The sequence below is a fragment of the Anthonomus grandis genome, chromosome 13, assembly GCF_022605725.1.
Source record: "Anthonomus grandis grandis chromosome 13, icAntGran1.3, whole genome shotgun sequence".
Lineage (NCBI taxonomy): Eukaryota > Metazoa > Arthropoda > Insecta > Coleoptera > Curculionidae > Anthonomus > Anthonomus grandis.
The window spans coordinates 25,032,143-25,052,248 of record NC_065558.1 but is presented as its reverse complement, the minus strand read 5'-3'; the positions used below and the strand labels follow the sequence as shown (position 1 = coordinate 25,052,248).

General features: G+C 31.4%; 1 protein-coding gene across 4 annotated transcripts; it reads right to left on the bottom strand.

Annotated features, from left to right (window-relative positions):
- Positions 1-954: 954 nt before the first annotated feature.
- Positions 955-19,738, bottom strand: LOC126744064 (uncharacterized). 4 transcript variants are annotated; one of them, XM_050451403.1, is made up of 2 exons: positions 19,577-19,738; positions 955-1,733 (listed from the first exon to the last, which is right to left on the bottom strand). In XM_050451403.1, the coding sequence occupies exons 1-2, from the start codon at positions 19,660-19,662 to the stop codon at positions 1,253-1,255; spliced, it is 567 nt and encodes a 188-aa protein (XP_050307360.1). In that variant the 5' UTR covers positions 19,663-19,738; the 3' UTR covers positions 955-1,252. The 4 variants fall into 4 exon arrangements, with proteins under 4 accessions (XP_050307360.1, XP_050307361.1, XP_050307359.1 ...); XM_050451404.1 differs by having other exon boundaries at positions 19,573-19,727; XM_050451402.1 differs by lacking the exon at positions 19,577-19,738 and adding an exon at positions 13,235-13,459 and having other exon boundaries at positions 958-1,733.
- Between the last annotated feature and the right edge of the window lie 368 nt (positions 19,739-20,106).

Here is a 20,106-nt window from a genome sequence, read left to right as displayed (position 1 = left end):
TAAAAGGCGATTAAATGTTTCAGAACCATGTAGAATCCTAATGTTTTACCAAATTTTTAAATTATATTATCATGTTAGCAATCTCTTGACACACAAGTAAGTGTTTCACACACAATAATTTTTGCTATACATTTCCCTATATTAAAACTTAAATAGTCAACCTTTCATCACCTACTTCTTATTATATGTATACAATCATTCCATCATTATTGCGAAATAGAAGTAGACGATATTCAGTTTGCAGACAGCATACGACTGGAAATCGAAAAACCTTCTACTGCCTAGAGAAATTTCTCCACCCTTAAGAAAGTTGTACAAGGGTGGCCAAATAAGAATGTAAAGTGATGTATTTTGGAAATTATTTTCAAACATCCAAAGGGGGCGTAACCTCTATCTGAAACATTTTAAGTGATTTTTAATTAAAATCTACCAAGTAAATGTTACGAGAAAATATATGCTTTTTAACGCTCAGCTTTACTCGAGTAATTTTTGCTTAACACTTTATGACGTATCTATTAAAATAAAGTGGTGGGGGTAATTAAATGTTTTTGTTTTAAATAAGCAGCTGTAACTCCTAAACGACTAAATGGATTTTAACAAACTTGGTCTCGTTGGGAAAAACATTTATTGCTCCATCAAATCCGTCTTATCTGTAATTTGTCTTGTTTTTAGTAATGCCGCTAAAGCGCGTTTTTTTATCTAATAACAGAAAATTGCACAACTTTTTAAAAAATTAAATGCAATATTACTTTTTTTTCATAAAAATTTAGTGAAATAATAGCTAAATAGGCCAGTGAAAAACCGTATCTCAAGATCTTATTCGTAGCCTGAAATATCGAAGAAAGAATCAAAACATAAAAATGATATTTTTTTATTTTTTTAAATATTTTATTTTCAAACAAATATATCAAAAACAATAATAACAAAGAAACCTTAAAGCACTTAAAAACACACGTTCTTAAGTGCTGTGAGGCAATTAAATATAAAATTATTTATTTAGAAAAAAATTACAATCCACTATATTAATTCGGGAGAATTCTATTTATTTTTTATATGACTAATATTTTATTCTATTACTATTACTAGTATACAGTAATTAATAAATACATAAATAAATAAATTAATAAATCTAATCATCTAAAACATTGTCAAATAAAAAATATCTCGTAATAAATTCTGTTGAACATCTTCCTACTGTCACTGCTTAAGACGTCAAATAATTTAGCTTAAACATTTTATAAAAATAAATCATTTACGGAAAAGAATCCAATACCTCCTCCAGTATCAACTCCTGCCCTTCCGGGTATTGCACCGGAACCATAGGAGCTTGCTGCCCATTTTTATTATCATTCTGAGTGACTCTATTGGTACTAATTACATTTCCAAAAATTGGTACCCTTTGCCCTAGCTGTTGCATCCATTGATTAAACCCATTCCCGACATTCTGAGTAAACTGATTAAATCCATTGCCCACGTTTTGTGTAAATTGCGAAACTCCACTGCCCACTTGTTGAGAAAGTTGCTGGATGTTGTTTGAAGCCTGTGATATGCTAGAGCCGATGGTCTGGAACATGTCTGGCACGTTAACCTGGATAGGAAGCCAAGGGGTCTGTTGGATCCATTGGCCTATGAAGTCGAATGGGCCTCTGGTTTGATATAGTGGGTTGCGTCTTAATTGTAAGGGGTAGTTTTGGGGATAGTAGAAGCTGGATGGTAGTGGAACTTGAATAGGCCTAAAAAGAAAAATGTACATATTACACACACATAAAAATGGTCTAGGAGACAAGGAAAAAAGCTGATTTATTTGTATACAAAACCATTTTTTTTTCGAAAAAAAGGTAAATTAAATTTATTATTTGTTGGACATTTATTTAAACATACGCTGGCGCTGTCTAAATAGTTTAAATTCTTTATGACATATTTGGTATAGTGAAAAAAAAATTCAATACAATGCTGCCAATAATTAAAATTTGCTGCCAGTGTCGTAAAATTTGGTTTAAATATACGTGAGTATATTTGGTTTAAATATATCTTCACACGTAAAATACAGTTATAAGCTGTTTGTATGATACAGGGTGGTATGAATATCCGCGGCGTCGCAGAAGCTGTAAATTCTATCAAGTCCACTATAAGAGGGTTGTGGCGGAGATTCGAAGAGACTGGTGATGTGAGAAAAAGTCATACTGGTCCAACAAGAGCAATTATATAATAACATAATAGCTTTATTCTCCTCCAGGCATTACAAAACCCCAATAATACTGCCAACCACCTAAGAAGTGAGCAAAATATTCATGGTATTAGTGTCAATGCTCTAATAAAAAAGATGTATATCATGTCAGACAGTCTTTGTGCCAGATGTCCCGTTAGAGTTCTAGTACTATCCCTGGAAATCGCGCAAGAAAATTAGAATGGACCGAAGAACTTCAAAATCAGCAAGGGTGAGATGAGCATGCATTGTTGTTACCATTTACTATTTTTTAAGGTTTGGTTTACGTCCTGATTTAGGAAGGTTAAGGGTGTGGCGAACATCTGGCAACGAGTCTCGCTTACAAAACATTTAAGAAGTTGACAGGTATCAAGGCTGTACTTTGATGATTTGTGATGGAGTTTTGATAGGTTTTCGGAAGATCTGGTTCCCATTGAATGTTTTTTAACCGCCGACGTATATTGCAACCAAATTCTGGAACTCACGCCATAGAGAAAATTTGGTGAAATCGTTAGAAACTTTTTGGAACAGCACAATATTCAAGTGTTGCCATGGCCTGCGCTATCCGCTGACTTAAATTCTGTCGAGCACGTTTGGGATATGTTGAAAAGGAGTGTTTTAAATTAAGCAAGTGTGTTCCAGACAAAGGAAGAGTTGCTGAACTGTATGTAAGAGCCAAAAGACATTGACAATAAAATAAGCATACTAAATAGATGACGAGCTGCTATTAACAACATAAGTGTTCATATACTTTATTAACTCGGAAATTTGTTTTGTATTTACTTTTGTTATTTTGAATTTTCGATATTTTACTTCTTTAAATTGATATATATTATTAATCCCCCGGTATACTAGGGCATGAATTTTTGTGTTTTTTATAAATTTAATTATAAAAATTATATTATCTAATTATATTATGTAATTTAAATTTATGTTCAGCAGTATCTTTAACTAGACCAGTTTGATATATACATCAAACTGGTCTAGTTAAAGATACTGCTGAACACAAATATATATTTATATACAATACAGTACTGACTTAGCAACGACGGGTCATACAATTTACATGTAGTTGCGCTTACAATAAACAAGTTACACCGGCAAAGGGGCGGCGGCTTGATTTTGTCTTTGTCGAGTCGGGATCTTTTTACTTTTTTTACTTCTACTTCTTTTTCTCAAATGCTGATGAGCTTGATATTCCGCCGCGAACTGTGTGAGGTATTTTAAAGTGAAATAAATTTAAGTGCCATAAATTGCAGACTACTTAAGCAATTTTTGATGAAGATCAGGTGAAATAGATAGAATTTTGCGAAGGAATGATGGAAAAAGCGAACATAAATCCTACGTTTATAGAAAATATTTTATTCACTGACGAGTCGTCTTTTCCTATTCATGATCGTTACAATCCATCTGTTACCGTCGGTTACTCAACAGAACATAAACTTGAGTATCACAAAAAGTACGCAATACCCTCAGAAGGTTAATGGGCGGTATGGACTAGTATTTTAAGGAAACCAAATTATAGAACCCTTTTTTATCGATGGCAATCTAAATACCTTATCCTTCTGAGGGACGAAATTATTCCTACACTTAGCAAACTGAATATTAATCTCAATAGAATTTGTTAAAGTCCAGTTCAGAGATCTATTAGAATCTTTGATGTGTCGCAGATGCCGCACTAACTAGTTCGTGCGCCTATATCATATTTATTGTCGCATGATATACATGTTTAAATGCCAAAATATTATATTGTTTATCTATGAAATCATTTTAAATATACGTAAAACCCCATGTTTTATACTATTTTTTATTTTTCTTTCGAAAATGCCAATTTTTAGAAAGAAAATAATACCACAAGAAAATAATATAAAAAAATTGACCGCGGACTAAAATCCAAATCAAATTTTACAAAATATTTTAAGCACTTCGAGCACTCACAGACTTGTTACCTCTTTTTAGCTAGTCTATTAAACAAAGATAAAACGCCTGCGTTCTGGCGATTCCTACTTTAGACTGTGCAAGTGATTGTGTATCTCTCTCTATCCCACTGATTTTGAGAATTACGGGGCCGTATCTAAATAAATTTTTGGGCTGTTTTTGTATTACTTTCGACGTGTTTTTAAAGCGATTTTTAAAGATGGGTCTATCGCCTTTAAAATAGTTGTTAGATGGGTCTATCACCTTTAATAGTTGGGAGAGGGGTCATGTGAGGTTATTATTATTTGATAGGTTTTGCCGGTTTTGCTTTTTCCGCGTTTGTGAAAGTGAGGAAAAGAAATTTAGAATTTGGCCTGTATTGGTCTAAATTTTTTGCAGTTTTTACTGTGAGGAAGTGTGTTTTTTTATTAGTGTTTGTGGATTTGTTTTGGTATTATACGTATACAACAGACCTTAAAATGTTTCGACCCTGGGAAAATAGGCAGGATAATTTGGCAAATGAACAGGAACGTGTTTGTGCGGGCTTATGGAGACCGTGGGTGCACAAGAAAGACAATAAGATTTGTGATGAAACCAATAGAGTGATCTGGACAGTGATTTAGACTTACATAGTTCTGATAGTTCATTTTCAAGTATTGAGGAAGCAAAAAGAATCAAGGGAAGTAGAAGCTACAGTAAAATCAAGCAATTTTAAAATGTAATTGTTTAAGTACAGACGCCAAACAAATTTATCTAAATTTCTATAACAATCTAACGAATTATTCTCACTTCACAAATGATTGTAGTGCTTTGCAAAAAACAGCGTTTTTAACAGGGGTTCCCTATAGTAAAATATGCCTGTAAAAAAAGGGATTAAAGACAGAATAAATAGGAAAGATGCAGGACAATCAAAGGGATTTGACACGGATATTGCCAAATTGCTAAGGAAAGGTGTGTATTCTAAATACAAAAACAATGAGGTTCTGACCATAGAGATGGTTAAGGACACCTTATCTTCAAGGAACAAACATTTCTCAGTCTCAACCTTGCGGAGATACCTGATAAAACTTGGATTTAAGCTTAAGATGGTTAACAAGAGAGCTGCTGTAATGGAATTATCAGGTGGTACAATATTTGAAGAAAATTAAAAAAATTTGAGAGGAAGAAAGATCCATATATTATTTAGCCAAAACATGGTATGATACATTTATGATTGATGTATGATTTCCATTCTCTGGGAAAAAGTCCCTTTTTTGCCATAGTAAGAAAACCATATTTTTATTAATTAAACAAGTTTAGTTTAGTCAGGTTTGTGGAGGAGAAGTTACGACTTCATCTCGACGCAGCGCGATCACTTCCCACCACTGATACGTCCATTTTGTACGGTATTGAATTGCCTATGACCGGTGCTTAGCCAGCCAGATCGGTATACAATAAACATGTATAAAATCTTGAAAAAGAAGAAATTAAACAAAAATTAAATATTTTTTTAACAAATTTTTTTAAGAATTTATTTTTCATTTTACGAATAAATGCAATTAATTATTTTATAGAATTAAAAAAAAATACATTATTTTTTTATTTAAAAAGCTAAATAGATTTTATTCTTATATTATATCATTTTCTTGATCTTGTCTCAGCCTATTTTGCAATTTTAAAATTCAAATATTAATATAGCAGTCCATCATGAAGTACATTGTGATGTACTTATACATTATGCTGTGAATTGTAAAGGCTGTCCAAATTATGACACTTGTACATTATCTCGGTTGCTATGGGAGATGAGCCTTGTCGTTTGCGATGTTACTTTCTTATAATCTTATATAAAGATGTCCTAGTTTTTAATTTACAGCGTAATTTTGAAAATCGATGATTTTAGGACTCTTTTTTTGTATCTCTGTTATTATTTAAAATTAAAAAAGTAAAAAACAGTTTTTATTGTTTTTTTTTCCACAGAACACGGATATGTTTTATTATTTATGTATGTGTTTTAGAATTTTTAGATAAGAAAATAAACTTTGAATTTCCTTTTGAGGTTTGTAACACACTTGCACATAAGGTAAGTGAGACCAGTATACTATCCCGGACCCACTTATCTGATGTGCAATATTTTCTAGTAGAATTATATAAGAGGAAAATAACCTCATTTACAAGGAGACCATCTCTCAAGTTCTTATGAGAAGTACACGAACCCCGGCCATATCTGGCAATCTATCATTATATGCTTGTGTGATATACCGTTAAACAAAGAATTAATTAGTCCACCAATTAGTGCTAAAATATACAGGGTTTTCTATTAAAAAAAAGTATAATATGTTATCACAAAATCCTTCATCTCTACAACAAAATAGATAACATAATCGTGTTCTACCAAAAAACCATATCAAGATAAGTTTTACTTTTTAAATATGTTTATAATAATAGAGTCACAATTAAATATAATAACAAGATAAAATATAAATAAGTAAAATCACTCTGTAGAATTAAAACTACGACCACTGTCAAATTTTTGACAAAAGCAAATTTCGTTTCATAAAAAAGTAGCCATGCAAAAACCGATAATTATTTTTAATATTAATAAAAAAAATTGTCAAATCATTCCACAATATTGTATATAAATGACCATTAATAATTGAAATAATTGAAAATAATAACACAACAATTTTGCCAACAAAATATACCACAAGAAAAAAGTACTAATAAAGTCAATGAAACAAAAAAAATTTCAACACAACACAAATATCGAAGCAGACAGTACCAAAAAATATAAATTATATTGTACCCCTATGATCAAAACTAGATTCAAATACGAATGCCACATCTGTTAAGAAATTCTCATAATAGGTGAAAAAAAATGGGGAAGCAAGACACCGTAATTAAATATTTGATTGCTGACCAATTAAAAAAATCGCGTATGCCGAGTGCTGGTAAGGTCCCACCCACTTTGACACCGAAATAGCGTCGTCTAGGCCATTGTTGCCACTTATTAGTTATTTAAAAACGTAATAAATTCCTTGGGTATTGTAATTAAAATTTTAATTTAACAAATAGACTATTGGTAGTATAAAATTATATGAAAATAAAAATAATAAAGTCTGACAATAGTGCAAATGCCATACATTTTTGTCTTCTGCATTTTTTAAATTCTTTCCGTTCACGTCTGTTCGCTGAGCGAACTATACAAGTATGTACCTACAAATAGAAATACAGGGAATGAGGAATGCGTACCAAAGTCATCCCCATTATAATCGGCCTTATCTCTAAGATCACATCACAAACAGTAAAAGAAGTACCAGAGGAAGTACAACTCCGACTTTCTACCAATGCAAATATAAATGTGTTTGGTACAGATCATATACTGTCCTGGCAAATTAATATTACCGATAGGAGATTAATGCATTAAAAAAGAGGTAGACTCATCTACTAAGGAATAAGAAACAAACGACTGTAGCCCCACCAAATATCGTCTCGACACTCGTACTATCCTACAGTCTTAGGCAAGGCGCAAATTGGGACACGTATAACACGTGTGAGGTGACATGACATGAGAGACACCACGTGGTGATCCGCATATTGGGACACGCGGGTTCAAGTATGTCAATGTATGTCATATTAATCAACGTATAAATATGTCAATGTCTGACTTTTGTGACAAACGAACGAAACAATTGTTTAATGAAATTAAGTTCTGAGTCGAAATGGGATGATGCTGAGGAGCAAATGTTGTGTTATTCTTTTATGAAGAAGACTAAATAAATTTATTCTATCAGGGAGAAAAAAATAGAGGACAATTTACAATTAGAACTATTAAATTTAAATCATTCATCCGATTCTTCAGTTTTGTCTTCATATAATTAGCATTTTTTCCCTTACCGACTCTATTAACTTTTTTTCTGTTATAACTGTTTTTCGCAAAAAAAATAAGGAAAACACTTGTTGTAAACAATAGTAACTAACATGCGGCACTATAAACTGTGTCTGAACTACAGCGGGACACGTCTTGCGCCTTGCCTTAGCGTGAGACATGCCCCGTAAAAGCTCCAGTTTGTGCAAGAGAAATCGATCTATTAATTACTAACTTTTGAAAGGAATAAAAATACCAAATAAATGGCTAAATCTTTACCTAGCTTTGCATATCCTTCTTAAAGGGCATTTCTTTTTTTAAATAAAATTAAAATTACTTTTCATTTCCTTGAGGAGTAATTATTAAATAGAACAATTAATATTGCACAAATTATACCTTCCCAAAACAATATTGGTTTTGCTGATTTGTCCCCCCTACATAAGTAGTAAAGTAGCTTAGACAAATGGTGGCGGGGACGCAACCTCCACTTTTAAACAAGTCACCCGCAATCTGGGATACAGTCTTTTCTTTGTCATACCTTAGCAGTTGGGTTGGGTTTCCTTTTCTAATGCATTAATTTTCTATCTGTAATATTAACTTGCCAGTATGGTAGTTCGAAAAATACTATGTACACAAAGCACAATATTATAATAAATTTATGCATTAACAGAAGTAATATCCTAGATAAGCCTCGTTATTACTCAAAAACAAGACCTAAAAGCTCTAAGTGGTATAAGGAACAAACATATTAATAGTGAAGTATATGTATATAGTACAAAATTAGTAAGATTTCATAGATTATATTGCTCCCAGAGATCCGAAATTTATATTGAAGTTACTCTTTCTCCTGCTGGTACTATAAACTATGTATAAATATTATTATTTGTAAAAACTGCACGAATTTAAGCAGTAACGGCTGGGTGAAGAAGCTTAATTTCATTGGGTTTTCAGTGAAGGACTTATGGGTGACTCCAGTGGGTGCAATAACTCTCAAGGAATTATTTTTACATTGTTCTGCTTACAGTTTCTTTATCTCTACCTGTGATGTTCATTAGATAAGCAGTTCTGTTATTCTTTGGGGTAAATATTATGCCTGGTCGATATGAAATGTGATATTTTAATATAATTTTGCTTCATCATTCTCTAGTATTATCATCGTGTGGTATTTAAAATAGGGTTGTTTTTCAGTTGTGAGTTGGTATTTCAGTGCAGGCTGTTGGTGGATGACTGGTAGTTTCCAAATAATAAAAAAGTGGACTGTATAAATAAAACGAAATTTAAAATTAAGTTTAGTGCCGACAAGCCTCGTAAACTCTACTACGTATTAGTTTCACTACTTGACGGTCTGCGGCTGTAGTGAGAATAATAGCAACGTTGTCACGTTGTAAAATGAATAATAATGTAAATTAAATTAATATGATGAACAAACAATGACTTTAGCTACTGTATTATGTCAAATTGTATATTTTGTCCGTGCATATAATTTACATCCGCTTAAACATTTTCTGAACGTATCTGTAAACTATATTATGTGTTTTTGTAGTTTGTTGTGGCGATGACCTGTCTCGTATTGACATAGTGAACTATTGGTATGTACCGTTTTCAACTGTCAGTACAGGATTCTACTGTGCTGATTTTACTGTAATTTGTCGTTCCGATTTTATACAGCGTGCTGTTTTGCTCCAAAAAAGGAACAGTTTTCAGCACTGTTTTCGCAACCACAACATAACCTATAAAACCAAATTACCTGTTTCTGTTTTGTTTTCCGGTACGGTGTTTTGCTTTATTAAAACCAGACCATATTTGTTGATAAAATAAATATGACTAAAAAAGCAAGATGATAAGAATAATAGACGCAGAAAATAATTTTGAATAGCACATTGAATTTACACCGGAAGAATACGAAAGAGCCCAAACACTCCAAACAGGCTAGTGCCAGTGCCTTGTATGAGAGCTTTTTAAGTTAAGACAACACTTCTGACAGTTTTGACATTCCCCCACTATTTTACTGTACCTACAGTAGCTTTTATCCTCAGTCAATCCAGTAAAGATTAATGACGTCACTGACGCATTTATGACGTCATTCAGTACTGAATCAGTAAACTGAAACAAATATCGGAACGACGTCCAGTAAATTCAGTACTGACAGTTGATTGAACGGTACATACCCATTATCAGGATGCAGGGGTTCTTTGGCTAGCAGCCATGGCTAAGTTTCTATCTATGTGCTATTGTGCAATATTATATTGTCTTTCGTGGGACTATTGTGAAAACTTGTGGGTTAATGCCGCTGCTTTTTTATTCCTCGTTTTCAGTTTTCTATTTTTTCATTCAGATTAAAACGGGTAAATTTCTTACATATCTGCTCTTACTACTGCTTGATGTAGTAAGCCGTTGTCTTTACTTTGGAATTAGTTCTGTAGGTTATTTATTCGTTTTTAATGTAGTTCTGTGATGTAAATGATTCATCTTCCATCCTGGTATCTCGGTATATGACTCTTTCTATACTGGATTTATGATGGTGCTTTTGGTCTTTTGTAAGCATTGTTTTATTTATCCGATTTGGTTTTCTGGGTCTGTCTTTATTTGTTTAAAAGTATGTTAAAAGTAGTATTACATATATATATGTACAGTGCATCTCAAAAGTTATGTCTAAATTCATATAAAATTCAGGGGTGTGTTCGAAAAAAAAACGCTCGGACCCGTCGATTTTTATTTAAAGTTGCGCATTTTTGTACGTGAAGTTTGTATATACAGGGTTGCTCAAAAATGAATTACGACCATCAACTTCATTTTTCAAATGAAAGCACCTTTTTTTATTTCATCTTTGAATTTCGCGTGGAACTCTCCCTATGTTTTATGCATCATGTCCTATACCTAAAGTCAACAGTTATCGAAAAAAAGATTACCAAACATTATTATTGAAGTTCACCTTACGAGTCACCTTATCTCTGAGAATTTTTATACAGAGCAAAATTCCATTCATTCGTGTTTTTTTATTGTTGGCTGGTGACCGTGTATTTTCATAGGAATGCACTGTATATGGCTTTTACTATATTCTTAGAGTTCTATGTAAAGCTATTTGTATTTATCGTGCTGTTGCATTATTTCTAAAAATACTATAACACGAAAAATAGGAAAAAAGATTTTTCTATTTTTTATAATTTATTTGATTATCCTATAGAGTGTAGAGAGACATGAAATTGGTAAATAGAGATTTTTGTATTCTTCCTGTACTTTTTGTATCCATGTTGTGTTCTTATTATGTTTTGCGGATTGGCTTGATAGGTTATCTGAAAGTTATTTCGTCTTTACATGGCTGAGTCATATCTATATTGTTAGGCAGTTATAAAATTTTCTTTTATTATTGTAGAACAGTGTTTTTGATGAAACGCAACATTTTATTTGGCATTTTATTTAATTTTTTCCGGTGATGTTGTTGGTTCGGAGTATCGGTGTTGTGGGTCGTTCTGTAACATTTGTACTGGTCCAACGTATACATCGCCTCTGATTTAGTGATTTGTAAGTAGAAGTCCATTATTTGTTATTTTTTACATTGTTATCATTATTATCTTGTATATGTATTTGCGGTTCTTCTGTTATAATTTCTTCTACTTTGTTTATACGTATTATTTCTTCAGATAATGAGCTGATAGTGATTAATTAAGGATTTCTTATTAGAGCGAGTTTTTTTGCTGCATCATCTTTCATATTTTAAATAATATTAGGCAGAATTCTGTTGTTCTTCAATATTACCTGTTTTTGATCTATTGGTCTTTGTTAAGGATATTATGATGTTGTCGGTATTTCTCAATGAAGAGAGCATATAAATCTTATCTAAATCTCATCTAAATTGACTCCAATTCTGTAGCGATATAGTAGCACAGTCAATGACAATAAAATGTTAAAATTTATTCATATTGACAGCGCACGTCATGCATTAATTGTATTTTTCTGCTTTGGTGGTTGCCGGCTTCTCCGACAAAACTCTTTTAGCTGTCCATTTATCATTTGTCGGTGGATATCATGCTCCAGTAAAGGGTTCTCGTTACTATGTTGATATTTTTTGAAACCCCTTTTTTACATATAGGTACCGAGCGATTGGCCTGATATATGGTCTATTTACTGTCGCGTCAGCCCTGCATCGTACTACTTTTCACGGGGTTGATAATCCATATCTCAACCAAGGCGCAGGGTTCGAAGTTCACCAATTAGTGGCTCGACCGATTTTTATTTTTGGTTTTAAGTGCTACAGGGTATATCAGAGACAGAAAAGAGCCTAAAGAGCATCTGATGCAGAAGTTGATATATTTTGAAGCATCACCTATCATTAATATTTCTTAATTCTTGTAAATATTCTCCAAACAGTCTCACCTATGTGCTTCTTACTACAGCTGCACGAAATATTATACAGGAAAAATATAACCCGGAAAATGTGGGAAATCTCTCGGATACAGGTAGAAAATAAAAAAATTATATGTAACTTTCCTACGGCCTCTTAAAGACACCTAGGGAAATCGTTTTTCTTGAATAACTTTTGAAGTATTTAATTAAAGGGGTAGTTAGAATTTAATAAAAATTTTACGTAATCAACACTACCTATGACCTCTTAAAACGAAGTTCTTAAAATACATTTACTTTGTTTATTTTACCAGGGGCGGACTAGGTTGTACATTATAATTTTGCTTGAATTTTTAACACCTTGTATGATAAAGACTCGGAAATATTAAATATGGATAGCTTAAACCTTAAACTAAAGATAATGCACTCCTCTTTATTATCGATAAAATGGACCGTTTTGGAGAAGAAAAAATTAAGGAACCACTGTTTCATTTTAATTAAAAGGAGCCATGATATGTTCTTTTTTTCAGCGATGCGACAGTTATTCAAACAACCGACAAGTTCCATTTTAAGTTGTTTAATCTAAAAAAATACAGGTTTTAAAAATGCAATGGTTCTTAAAAAAACAACCTAAAAAAGAATGTATGAATGTAATATATATCCTTTTTGGTTTTCTAAATATCTATCTTTCAAAACTTGCCATCGTACCAACGGTCCAATAAAAAAAATCAAACATATCCTAAATATTTATTGTTGTATAGATTTCCTTTCAATTTTAAAGTAATTTGAATCCACAATTTTTAGTGGCAAAAATTATTATTTCTTTTAACATTTTCAAAAAAGGGTGTTATTAATTTAACTTACTGAAAAATACAAATTAACTTATTGAAAAATACAAATTAATTAAAAGTATTACATTTACTAACCTACTATTCGCTATATCCACAGGGATCAACACAATATTCTTTTCTTCTCGTACTACCTGCGTATCTACACCTTTATTTAGCGGTGCTCCAGTTACGATTGATATAATAATTACTAGAGTACACACAACGGCACCACATACACTGCCGCCGCTCGATTGCATTTCTTTTGAACTTTAAACCGGTCGTCGGTACTCGAGACTATCAAACTAGGCGTTTAAAGAATGAAGAACGAGTCGTTGGGAAAGAAGAAAAAGTTTCTTTATTGACGGCTAAAAAGATTTTTTTCGGTTATTGGTGGGACATTTGTCCGAAGAAATTTGAAATTTGAATAGAGAGTTTTCGAAAGGCCTCACAGAAGAGTGAAAAAAAATAAAAAAATAAATAAATACATTTGAACTCTACCGGGTGGTGCGTCGCCGAGCGGAACACAGGAAAACCTATGTAAATTTTAAGGGGATAAATTATTGGCTTCCCTGTACATTTTATAAAAAAAATGTAAGATAACTTTTTGAAGAGACCAATCTGGCAAACCCTTGTGCAAAGTTTCAAAAAATTTTAATAAGCGAATCTTGAATTATTCAATTAAATGTAATTGCAAAATTAGCAATTTTTCGGTTCAGGTAAAACCAAACGGGCACCAGTAAAATGAATATTGTCATTGACGTGAAGAAAAGTGTCAATAAATCAGTGATAGTCAGTCGATATTAGAAAGCAAGTATGAATAATTATTCAATCGATGAAAAAATGAGATAAAAAAAATATTATAAACATTAAAAAATTATGTTCATACTTTTTTTTCATACAGAATTTTAAATAACAATTTGGTGAAACCAGCAAACATGCTGGTTTCACCTGAACCGAAAATTTGGTAATTTTTAAATTACATTTAATTAAATAATTTAAGATTCGCTTATTAAAATTTCATGAAACTTTGCGCGATGGTTTGCCAGATTGCTCTCTTCAAAAAGTTATCTTACATTTTCTCTGTAAAATGTACAGGGAAGCCAATAATTGACCCCTTAAAATTTACATGGGATTTCCTATGTTCCGGTGTTCTCGGCGACGCACCACCCCGGTATATATGATTAAAAATCTTAAGTTACACACATATATTATTTACAAATAGGATACTTTGTCAGCAATAAGCACTACCCAATCAACTTTTAACACAAAAGAATTGTGACTACATATGCATCTAGTAGATATTTATATTCCTCGCACTATTAAGTTTCGTGATAGCTTAAACTTTATCAACATTTTAAATAATATAATCCTGCAAAACATAAAGACTATGGCTGGTGTTGTCTTTAATGTATCAATATTAATGACCTTTCTTAAAAATGAGTGTGTCTGTTGTTGTTGTTGTTGATTTTTGTTATTTTTATAGATGCTTCCTTTGTGTTTCATAATTTTTTTTTTTATTTTGCCAAATAATTATTGCTTTAGTTTAGAATTGATAAGTAATTTTTATATATTTGGAACCTCTATTATAGAAGTTGTATTTCCACAAACAATATCAAATAAATAAAAAATTCAACAAAAAGGTGCATACCGTCTTTCAGAGACATAGTGATGATCTTACAGTCTTATGTAAAAAAAAACAATCTAGGCTTAGTTTTTGTTAACAAGGAGAACCAAAATGACAAAGTTAAATAATTATGATACGTGTAATTTCACATAAATGGGTCGCACTTACAGATAACTTTCTAGAGCGAAATATTCTCTATACATAATCAGATAAATATGTGATAATTCTCATTGCGCGAATATGCAAGTAAACTTAAAAGATCTTATGTTCGTATCATTTCCGTTTTTTCCCAGCAGATTCAACTTTTAACATCCATGGTTCTAACTATAAATGAGCTTAAATTGATTTTCCACACGTGGTTCGAGCTTTTGCAATTCCCACCTCATCTGTATAACTCAGCACGAGACATAGATATATCTCTTTCACAAACTTAAACTTAGGCCACCGTCCTTATAACAGTACCAAATTTTTAACTAACTTATTAGAAAAATTTTCCTCCTAGACATCTTCGCACTATAAAAGGTTTTTGGCATAAATCAAAAGTAAAATAGGCGGGGAAATAGAACGGATATTTAACCTTTGGCTCTCTTCAGATTTCCTATTTTAAACTTGTAGTTTAGGGTAAAGTGTTGGTTGTAGTTTTAATTTTCTTTCTAATTATAATAAACGAATATACTAACAAAGAAAACAAACAAGGATACTAACAAACATAATTATATTTGCTAGTATCTTTATGTCTTTGGATGGTTAGACGAAACATTGAGCACATTCCAATCTTAGCCTCAATATATTCAATTTTATTATATTAGTTGATGATTATTAAATTTATCTTTAATAGTTTGCCTATCCTTATCACATGTCATGGTCCAAATTATTGGTGGTGGTAAATAACGTAATTACCGATAAAAACGTTTATATTACAAAAAAAAATAGAAAGAACAAAAAAGATAGTAAGAACTTAAAAATAAAAATTGAGCAAGTGTTTTTGTAATTTAACTAATTTAATCACAATAGTGTCGAGTTTATTTATAATATACTTATTAAAGGATACATTGGCCTATTATTTTTGTAAGGATTATTTCGTTGCTATGAACATAATTCTATATAATCCTGAATAATTATAATAACTCATTTCGAAGAAATAAATATTGATCGTTTAAATCTTGGATACTTACTTTTAATATATAGACAATATCATCATTATTAGATTAAAAGTTTAGTTTGAAAACTTGAAATTGATTGTTTTATTTTAAAACTGTGAGGTCTAATAATAGATAATAATTTTAATGTAATGTAAATTAAGGTTTGCTTAATTATCTAACTAATTTAGCGAAATAGAGTGGATCTCCACGATAGGTTAAAAGTTTACGCTATCTACATTATCATTTACTAAAACTCCTTTAAGATATACTAAGGAATCCAAGCCTATAATTTTATGTACTTATTTATTTCTCACCTTAATGACAATTTTTTTTTGTATTCAAAAAGTGGGCCAGCCACTGTCAAAAAACTAGACCTTTTATGGTAGTTTCGTCATGTGTTCTGCAAATAATCAGCGCCTACATTTTGTGTTTGTCATTAGTATTTGTTGTTAATCTAGGCTAGGAAAATACGCTTATTTTACAATCTTTCAAAATATATTAACCAATAAAATAAATAATTTCAATTTTTTTTATTATTAATTTATGAGCCACTGTTATGACTTTCGCCAGTCATTTATTAACTATGAGCTCCTATTTGGAATATTAATGACCAACTTTATGGTAAAGTCCTGTTATATCCGGTTTTTCTTCGTCTAATGTTTTTTTTTGAACATGTAACGGTATGTTATTCAGAATATGTATATTAGAAAATACACTGATAAAAGTGAAGAATAATTAACTTATAAACAGATTCGTAGTTTTTATTTTTTTTCATGTGGCTCGTAATTTTTTTTGTAAAATCTTTCTCTTGTAAAATATATTGTTTTTTTTTTCTATTCTCTGACTTTTTACGCAAAGCCGATACACGCTTTTGATATGATTCTAAATACTCTAATAACTTAGGTGCTATGATCTCAACCAGATCTTTTTTTAAGATATTCACGTTTTTTTTTCATATAAATGAAATTAAATCAGAATTTTTTGCTGACTAATCCATATATTGTAACGGCTAAGATCAGCATTAGGTACATGTACAACCTTGCTTTTCATATCTAAAATAAATTCTAAGCTTATATTATTAGCAAGGAGACAATATATGTTTGAAGATGTATCACTGATGTGTTCATATACCAATCTTCGATAAACTATATACTAGGTTAGAGAAACCAGAAAATATTTTCTTGAATCATACCAAAAAGTGCTCACCTGATCGCCTCCTCGCTGATTTAATATATTAACATGATTAAAAAGAAGTCTGCTTATTTATTTTTTATTTATTACTAAATATTTAACATAACAGAAATATTGCTGCATTGATCAGAATGATACTTTAGTTGTCTTTCTTGAATTCAACTTCTAGTCGTGATACAGATGATTCCGTAAATTTACTTCGTTCTGACTCTATTATCTTCTACAAAATAATTTTATAGTTCTAGCAGTAAAAAATCCGATCATCTGTAACCACCTTTGGCTGACGCAATTCGATAAATTTAATGTCTAATCCAGGCATATTTAACATAAATAATTTTTCATTATCCTTTTCTTTTAGCAAACTACAGTAATTTAAATTTCTGTGAAACACATTCTAGCCTTTCGTAGTCTACCAAGCATATTAAAATTCTTCATTAATTCTATAAAAACTTTTCCTAATCGAACACCAAGAAAAACGTTAGCACATTTTATTTAAGTATTTTCAAAAATGTATGCATACCGTCTACGAACTAGAAGTATATTTTTAGGTTTCTAGTTATTACAATAAACATATTTATTTTATTTTTAAAGGAATACAGTATTGTTACTCTATAAAGCTATAACTTACCTTGTAACTAAAGTCCTTCGGTAACATCTCTTTCACCATTCATTCTATAATCTCTTAAATTTACCACATTGGGTATACCGTGAGTACCATAAGAGACAAATTTAGTCCCATTTTTGTTTATTTTATCTGTGATATTTGGTTCGACTTCATAGATAATATTTGGCCAACCAGGCTTTGCTTCAATGGGATTGCTTTTTTCTATTAAATTTGGAATAATTATTGTTGCTTTGGTGGTATTGGTTTTCTCAGAGTTTGTAACATCTGTAGACGTAATATTAACTCTGTCTATTTTAACTTTAATGATGTTTGGTATATCATCGATATTAGCAGATTCAACCTCTAATTTATTGCTTATTTTGTCAGAAATTTTATCAGGCTCAGATGTTATATTTTTTCGTAAATAAATTACATTGGGAAGTCCATATGACCCAGGTACTGATGATTCCATCATTTCAATTAGGCTAGAGGCGGTAACTTGCACAATTGAGTTATTCTTGCAAGCAGTTTTCTTATTATTACCACTTTTTCTGCTATAAATTATATTTGGTAATTCATAAGTAGAATAAAAACTTTCATCTTTATTTTTATTGATTGGTATACTTTTTTCAGTTGTTGTTTCCTTACAACCTAATAGTTCTGGCTTAGCTTCATCAGTAATTAATTCAAACAATTTTACAGTAGTGCTCGATACCTTAACAGTAGGTTGAGTAGATGCTAAACCAAAGAATTCTTCATCCTTAGGTGATAACGTATAAATTGGTTTGTCATGGGTTTGAGGTCTGCTCAGATCTTCGTAAATATAGTTGGACTGGGACGCCTGAATTTTTTGGACGAAATACTCCACGACTGGTGGAAATTTTTGGATTGACTCTTTTGGTGGAAAAAGTTGGGTAAAATTTTGAATAATTTCATCGGCCAATTGGGTCGCATTCTTGTCATTTACATAGACCGTAGGAAACGTAGGCAAGAAGGTTTGATTTGTTGCTTTAGTATTGTTTACACTAATTCTAAAAGGGAATTTTGGTAATTTTGGTTTAGAAACATTAAATAGGTTTGGAAAAACCGGAAAAGTCATGTCACTGAGTTTGGTTTTGTGATTAAATGGGTTTCTAAATTTTCGTAAATTCAGATGTGGTAAAAATGGTAGCCTTGTTGTACTTGTTATCAGATTATCCTTTGGCTGGTACACTGTTACACTATCATTAATATTCACAAATAAATTAATAACAATCACAAGCAATTCTTTTCTTGCCATGTTTTAATGCGAAAAAGACAGTGAAGACCGGATTAAATGATACGGAGTGCGTTGTGGAGAAACTGAAAAGAAAAGCAAGTTTGTGGAAGTGTGTTAAGCAATTATATCTGGGGGAATTATTTAAATAAATATGCAATGAAAGTACGTTTATATACGTTTTTTGGAAAGTAAATTTCACTTTTAAAATATGCGGATTTTAAACGTTATTTATTTTTTGTGATTGTGAATTTAATTGATTAAAATTTGAAATTTTTACAAAGGTAAGGTAGGTAATATATACCATAGTTTAATGCCATTTATTCTTAGTAAATACGTAAGCCAATTAATAAAACATCATTTTGCTGTGCCTGGCCAAATTATAAGCAATTCTTATACTAGCGCATTTGCTTCATGCATATGTTTTATTGCTTTTATTGTACTATTTAATATTTATTTTGGTTACGTTAAGGTTAGTTAGTAGGTTTAATTCCTATAATTCCAACGTTTCGGTTCCTAAATGCTAATCTTCAGGGCGCTAATATTTGGTTTTCACCGTTACTGTATTTAGGTGAAATTAAATGCTTTTTGATGAACAAAACTTATTAAATTACTTACTTACTTAAAGTTAACAACTTTAACATAAGCTGATTTCTCGTTTTTAATTTCTTCATCTTCCTCAAATTCAAGACCCCAGTCTGTTGACATTATCCTAGCCAGTCAGTAAACGAATGCATAGCGGTGCACACTGGCAACTTTCAACACTACAGCGTCTCATCATAAATAATGATTTGCATGACTCCACCTTTGGAGACGCTCGCTAGCACAGAACAGAAAATTATAGAGAAGTGATGTCGCATAAAAACTGATAGAAATTCTTCTCACAAACCAGCTAGCGCCCTCTTGCTTGGCAACGGAAACTGTTGTAACTAACTTGACAGTTTGACGTTCCTAATTGGACCAATTAAAATGGTAGAAAGGCGTGGCCAAATTAAGGCGGGAAATCAAATTGCATTTAATCTGACAATCTTATCATTTAATCATAATATCTAAAGCAGACACCTAATCAAAAAGGTTACTCATAGAGAAAAGGGTCTTTTTGATTAGGTGTACCATCAGATATTGATCTGAATACAAATAAAAGCTTTATTT

Coding starts and splice junctions, on each gene's coding strand:
- LOC126744064 (XM_050451400.1), bottom strand. CDS start 18,978: ATGGCAAGAAAAGAATTGCTTGTGATTGTTATTAATTTATTTGTGAAT.